This window comes from Aquarana catesbeiana, linkage group LG01 (assembly GCF_042186555.1).
Source record: "Aquarana catesbeiana isolate 2022-GZ linkage group LG01, ASM4218655v1, whole genome shotgun sequence".
Classification (NCBI taxonomy): domain Eukaryota; kingdom Metazoa; phylum Chordata; class Amphibia; order Anura; family Ranidae; genus Aquarana; species Aquarana catesbeiana.
In genome coordinates, this window is record NC_133324.1 from 136,864,499 (window position 1) to 136,871,998 (window position 7,500).

Sequence of the window (7,500 nt, forward strand, 5' to 3'; positions counted from 1 at the left end):
AATCTGTACACAAATCCGACGGACAAAGTGCCACGCATGCTCAGAATAAAGAGATGAAAGCTATTGGCCACTGCCCCGTTTATAGTCCCAACGTACGTGTATTACGTCACCGCGTTTAGCACGATCGGATTTGCCGACAACTTTGTGCGACCGTGTGTATGCAAGACAAGTTTGAGCCAACATCCGTCGGAAAAAATCCTAGGATTTTGTTGTCGGAATGTCCGAACAAAGTCCGACCGTGTGTACGGAGCATTAGTGTAGTCCATTTTTTATAAGCAGTCTGTTTATAGATAATCTGAGATCTATAAACAGATTATCAATCCTTTCCTAGCAAAGGAACATTGCAATAGTCTGTATACAAACAGGATACATCAAAAGTCACTTAGCTTCCCATATAGCTGGCCCATAATTTCCTTAGCAAACAGGACTCCCCGGCATCAAGTGATTGCAGGAAAACTGATTCTTGATCTTGCCAGTCTCTTTCTGTCCTAGAGTGGAGCAGATGTGATGGATCCCTGTTACAGAGATCAGACTTGCTTGTGAAATATGACCGTCTATGTGGATTTCACATAGACGGTCATATTCACATAGACTGTCATTTCTTTCTCGAACATCACGGGACACAGAGCCACAGTAATTACTGATGGGTTATATAGGGTATCACTGGTGATTGGACACTGACACACCCTATCAGAAAGTTCAACCCCCTATATAATCCCTCCCCTTGCAGGGATACCTCAGTTTTTACGCCAGTGTCTTAGGTGATGGACGTGTAAAGATGTCCTGTGCTGAGCTCCAAAGGGAATATCCTATAGCCTATACTGGGGCAAGCCAGGCAGACCGGATTCATTCAAACCATCCTTTCATGGCCGAATTGGATGGTACCCGGGCCTCTTGTCCGAAGAAACGAGGTTTTACTTGTAACGTTTCTCTTTTTAGAGAGCGGGACCCCGCATATTAGAAAATTGGTTTTCTAGCCGGATGCTTTACAGGTCCAGAACTGCAGGATCCCTCTATTCGTAGGGGGCCCCAGTCTCTGACGGTTTTTTCAAACGGAGCCCACCGTGAGAGGTGAAGATTGGGTCTGTGTAAACTGAACCCTGCGGCTGAAGCATACCTAGACGACCTGCTCTTGATAGACCGGTCGGTAGCCTCTTTGAACGGAAACTTGAGAACCACAGTCAGTTATCTGGAACACCTGGTGGCACAATCCTGGCTAAATGTGACTAAACCTCTGGCACCAGTGTTTCCTTCCCTCATGGCTGGCTTAGAGGATTGGTCTTGGATCCATTCCCCAAAACAAAGAGGATATATATTTCAGCTTACCAGTCCTTAAATGTGGTGGCTACAACTTTTCTCATTTAAAGCTGGCAATATGGTGTCCTAGTGGCTACTCACATTTATTACACTGTATCTATGGAGGGAACCATTGTTGTCACACTAGGACAGAGCTACAAACATTCCTCCATCTCTTTTACAAGGACAGGCAGGGGGTACTTTCTTGGATTTAGAAAACCATCAAAGCCCAGTTTCAAAAACATTTTTGTCTGGCGCTGATACAGCTGATGATCATGAACAGAATTTAGAAGCAGATCAGCTGCCTCACACTTTTCCTATCAGGCCGAGGCTTACACAGTCTGCACATAAGGATACCCATAAGACAATGGGGGCACGAATCATCTTTAAAGCTACTTTCACACTGAGGCGGGTGGGCGCTGGCGGTAAAGCGGCGCTATATTTAGCAGTTTTAACCCCCGCTATCGGCCAAAAAGAGTTAACACCGCCCGCAAAGCGACACTGCGGCGCTGCCCCATTGTTTTCAATGGGAAGGGGCACTTTAGGAGTTGTAACTACACCGCTCCTACAGCGCTCCAAAGATGCGGCTTGCAGGACCTTTTTGACCGCCCTGCAAGCGCACCGCTCCATTGTTAAAGCCCTCGGGGCTTTCACTTTGAAGTGAATTGAGTGGCTCTTTCAGGGCGCTTTGCAGGCGCTAGTTTTAGCACTTTAGCGCCTGCAAAGCACCTCAGTGTGAAAGCAGCCTAAATATTAAGGCATCTGCACTGCAAAACTTAAATCGGAATTTAAATGGTCACTTTCCTTTCCTATGTATATCAATATACATATATTGATGTAAATAAATTGGATTTCTATAAATTATCCCTTCTAGTACACTCACACTGAAATGATCACTCATGTTCAGCCGGCCTTAGACCGCTCAAATGTAATACGATTCCTGCTGGATAGGCCACAATTCAAGCCGTGAGTGGCCTTGAAAGCACTACCCGGCACAACAAAATCGTCAACTAAAACAGGCTATAAAAAAGGAGTCCGTTTTTTTTTTTTCCACTCAACCAGTGGAATGAAAAAAAAAAAAAAGAAAAAAAAAAAAAAAAAAGGGAGGAGGGAGGAGGAAAAGGTACTACATTCCCCCCATCTACACACTTGATGTTAATGGGGGGAATCCACCCTGCTGAGGAATTGTATTCTGAGAGACTTCCCCGCTGTCAGAATACACTGATCAGTGTTGACAGCTATAGCTTACAGCACTGATCAAGCAGGTAAAATCTTACAGGGGCAGTTGTGCAGAAGTCAAATCAGTAGATGGACTTCTGTACAACCTTAATGTCCATACATGGATGAAAATTTGGTCGTCCCTGCTGAATTTCGATCCATATATGTCCGGCTTTAGCCAGGTTGTAAATTATTGGCTGTACAGTGACTGCATGCTGGTTATGGATGGTTAGCTTTAGTTTGGATAAAACCAAGAAAAAAAAAAAAAAACAAAAGAATAAAATAAATAAGTCACATGGTTTGCTTAGTACTAAAGTTCTAAATACTCACATGACTCATCTGAACGGATGTTGGGATACTTGTGACATTCGTTGTCCTCTGAGGTGAGGATGACCTGAAGTTGTACTAATCGTCCTGCCCTCGGTTTACCGGCAGGTACATCTTCTAGTCGGAGGAAACCAAATATGTAATCAAAGTATCTGAAAGCAAACATTGGAAGGTTTAAGTGTGTGCATTAAAGCTGAAATTTTGTGATTTTTTTTGTGATGTAATACACCTTATAAGATAGAGGAGATCAGTGAACAGACGTTCACTGGTCTCCCTTTCTTCTACCTGGCACCGCAGGTGCGACAGCTGTCTGTGTCCAGGGCAGGGTGGATTTAATTTAAATCACTAGTAAAAAGGCTTGATTTAAATTATGGATTTGTAAAGAGCAACTGTCATTTCTGTCCCGGCAGCAGGTGAGTGGATGCTCGCTAACAGGCGTTGCCATGATGGATCTGAAATAACTGGTGCTCTTTAAAATGTAAAGACTTATTCGTGCTGGTAGCTAGAATCTTTAATATTGGCAAACAAAATGAAGGTTTCCTATTTAGAATAATAAGCTGTCAGATTAGTAAAACAGCAATATCAGAACCGATTCGATCATACAGTTTGTAGTGTACATAGATTTGCAAAACAAAGGGATAAAGGAATATTCCTAAACTTTGTTTTATCTCATGGTTACTGTGTAAATGTATCAATGCAGTGCATGTTATCTCAGCTTGCAGAGCTTGGATTAATTGAATGAGCTTACCAAAAATGTAAATATTGCAGAATATACAGCCTCATGCTACATAACTAAGCTTCATTTCATGCTGAACACAGGCACGCCTGTGCATGGATGTGGGATGTTCTGGGCGCTTGTTATGTTATCTGGGGTGTAGTACGGCAGTGTGGATGTGTCCGGAGGTGCTCGAAAGGTATCCAGGACCCGCGTGGAGCACAAGTGGCCGGCAATTGAGGCCGTTCATAAGTAGGAGTCGTTCGTAACTCGGGTGTTCGTAACTCAGGGACTGCCTGTAAAACTATATTATTAATGTATATTAAATAGAAAATTATATTTTGATCGATTTTTACTCCAAAAGCATTTTATTAAAATAAATTTGATAAACATTTAAAAAAAAAAAAAAAAAAAATCTGATTTTTTTTTTTTTTTTTAATCATTGATTTTTATCCACCCTGGTCTAGGGCTGGTCATTCGCACCTAATTACTCCATGGGTGAAAACATGCAAGTGGCCATGGATTAGCTGCGAGAGTGGTCAGCCTTCCATTACTGTTCAATAGGAATGTTGCAATCTTTGGAAACGCTTGCTAGTTCTCCTGCATGTAATCGCTAATGGTTCCATTTGTAAGTGTGACTGGGGCCTCATAGCACAGAATGTTTCTTCTATTAGAAGGAGACTGCCTGCTCACAATTTCTTGTATTCATTTAGTTCTGCTTTAACACTTGACATATCATAATCTGTACCCTAACCAAGGTGTGTCACTTCTGTGGCAGGTTAGGCAATTAAATCCAGTTTACTTCCATATTTACTGCATATTCCATATTTCCTAATGATTTTATAACTAGTTGGAGACTGTAATCCAATAAGCCAAGTGACAGAAACCAGAGAGAGCTTTTCTCACCACCCCTATTCAGACACTATGCTATGTATACCTTCCATGTACAGTACATAGCTCAAACTGGATGTGGGCAGGGCTGGTGCAAGGATTTTTGCCACCCTAGGCAAAACCACATTTTGCCACCCCCTTGGCTTCACCCCCTTTGCCCTGCCCACGTATACCCTACCTTTTTAATGAAGCACCCATTAAATGCAGCCTCACCAGCGCCCATCAAATGCAGCCTCACCAGCGCCCATCAATAAAATGTTTGCTTGCTTCCATTCATTCGGGTGTCGGGACACAGTCCTCCGCCGCCACTGTGCCTCTGACACTATGTGCGAATGGAGCGGCAACTAGCTACTGATGCTGAGACTTAGTTGTTTGCTGCGATGAGACGAGAGTAGGACCACCAGTGGCCGGGTGCTCTAGGCAGCAGTGAGACCTAGGCGGCTGCCTAGTTTGCCTAGTGGTAGAACCGGCCCTGGATGTGGGTTCTTACACTTCACCCGTGACCAGCAGAACAGCAAAGTCATCTGATCACACAGAAAATCGCATAGTTTAATGACAGTTCCTCCTACTGACTGGTCTGTCCTGTCTGTAAAACAGGAAAGTTGAGTTTCTTAGATCAGGACCTGGAGATAATAACTGTCATGTGACATGTAGGGAGATTACGCTGTACTGAGTGTGACTCTGTGCTTGAGGTCGGGTCACATGCAACCACCTTGTTAGATGGAGATGCAAACTGACATCTAGCAACAGTTCTAGAACTACAAGTCTTGAATTTCGGAAAACAAACCATCATCAGTACTAGGGCTGCAACTAATGATTATTTTCATAATCAATTAGTTGGCCGATTAATCGATTAACAGCCTTAAAAAAAGCGTGGTGTATAATTTAGTTAATATGTCAAGTTGAAAAAAAAAAAAAGCTATTTATTCTTAAATATCTCTATGCAGTGGTAAATATAAATATTACCTTTTGTCTCCACTTGACCCTCCCTTCTAGATTGTAAGCTCTAACGAGCAGGGCCCTCTGATCCCTCCTGTATTGATTTGTATTGTAAGTGTACGGTCTGCCCCATGTTGTAAAGCGCTGCGCAAACTGTTGGCGCTATATAAATCCTGTATAATAATAATAATAATAATAATAATAAATAACCAACTGTATGGTTAGGGAGTAAAATCTGTAATCCACTCTGAGAAGAACAGACAGAAGAGATATACTGTAGGGCCGGGAGTTTCTGAAAAAAAAAAAAAAAAAAAAAAAAAACACAAAACCACACCTCGATTCACGATTCGAGTTTTTTTTTTCACCGCGCCGGTCCTGAGGAGCTGCGGGCAGGAGTTTTTAGGCAAAGCCACGGCTTCAGCATAGTCCGCGGCGTCCGGCCTCACGGACTAGGCCGAAGCTGCAGACTAGGCCGAAGCCGTGGCCTCGCCTAAAAAAACTCCTTTCCGCAGCTCCTCAGGACCGGCGCAGTTAAAAAAAAAAAAAAAAAAGATTGATTTGCTTAAATTTTGAATCGATTTGACCTCTCAACTCGATTCAAGATTTAAATCCATTTTTTCCCCAACCCTAATATACTGTTAGAAGATATATACTGTATACAGCAGGGATGGAAAGTATTCAGACCCCCTTAAAAAATGTTCACTCTGTTATATTGCAGCCATTTGCTAAAATCATTTAATTCAATTTTTTTTCCTCATTAATGTACAAACAGCACCCTATATTGACAGAAAAACAAAAAATTGACATTTTTGCAGATTTATTAAAAAAGAAAAACTGAAATATCACATGGTCCTAAGTATTCAGACCCTTTGCTCAGTATTTAGTAGAAGCACCCTTTTGATCTAATACAGCCATGAGTCTTTTTGGGAAAGATGCAACAAGTTTTTCACACCTGGATTTGGGGATCCTCTGCCATTCCTCCTTGCAGATCCTCTCCAGTTCTGTCAGGTTGGAGGGTAAACGTTGGTGGACAGCCATTTTTAGGTCTCTCCAGAGATGCTCAATTGGGTTTAAGTCAGGGCTCTGGCTGGGCCATTCAAGAACAGTCACGGAGTTGTTGTGAAGCCATTCCTTCGTTATTTTAGCTGTGTGCTTAGGGTCATTGTCTTGTTGGAAGGTAAACCTTCGGCCCAGTCTGAGGTCTTGAGCACTCTGGAGAAGGTTTTCGTCCAGGATATCCCTGTACTTGGCCGCATTCATCTTTTCCTCGTCTTTCCCAGTCTTCCTGTCCCTGCAGCTGAAAAACACCCCCACAGCACGATGCTGCCACCACCATGCTTCACTGTTGGGACTGTATTGGACAGTTGATGAGCAGTGCCTGGTTTTCTCCACACATACCGCTTAGAATTAAAGGCCAAAAAGTTCTATCTTGGTCTCATCAGACCAGAGAATCTTATTTCTCACCATCTTGGAGTCCTTCAGGTGTTTTTTAGCAAACTCCATGCGGGCTTTCATGTGTCTTGCACTGAGGAGAGGCTTCTGTCGGGCCACTCTGCCATAAAGCCCAGACTGGTGGAGGGCTGCAGTGATGGTTGACTTTCTACAACTTACTCCCATCTCCCAACTGCATCTCTGGAGCTCAGCCACGGTGACCTTTGGGTTCTTCTTTACCTCTCTCACCAAGGCTCTTCTCCCCGATAGATCAGTTTGGCCGGACGGCCAGCTCTAGGAAGGGTTCTGGTCGTCCCAAACATCTTTCATTTAAGGATTATGGAGGCCACTGTGCTCTTAGGAACCTTAAGTGCAGCAGAAATATTTTTGTAACCTTGGCTAGATCTGCGCCTTGCCACAATTCTGTCTCTGATCTCTTCAGGCAGTTTCTTTGACCTCATGATTCTCATTTGCTCTGACGTGCACTGTGAGCTGTAAGGTCTTATAGACAGGTGTGTGTGGCTTTCCTAATCAAGTTCAATCGGTATAATCAAACACAGCTGGACTCAAATGAAGGTGTAGAACCATCTCAAGGATGATCAGAAGAAATGGACAGGACCTGAGTTAGGCCCCTTTCACACATGCGGACCGTATGTCCGTATTTCATCCATCCGTTTTCGGAT

General features: G+C 43.3%; 1 protein-coding gene across 1 annotated transcript in view; it reads right to left on the bottom strand.

Annotated features, from left to right (window-relative positions):
- The window catches only part of LOC141134725 (beta-hexosaminidase subunit beta-like), a 95,368-nt gene that overhangs the window by 79,444 nt on the left and 8,424 nt on the right, over window positions 1-7,500 (bottom strand). The window contains exon 2 of the mRNA XM_073624166.1: window positions 2,845-2,993. Within this exon, the coding sequence (XP_073480267.1) occupies window positions 2,845-2,993 (149 nt within the window). The remainder of the gene's footprint in view (window positions 1-2,844; window positions 2,994-7,500) is intronic.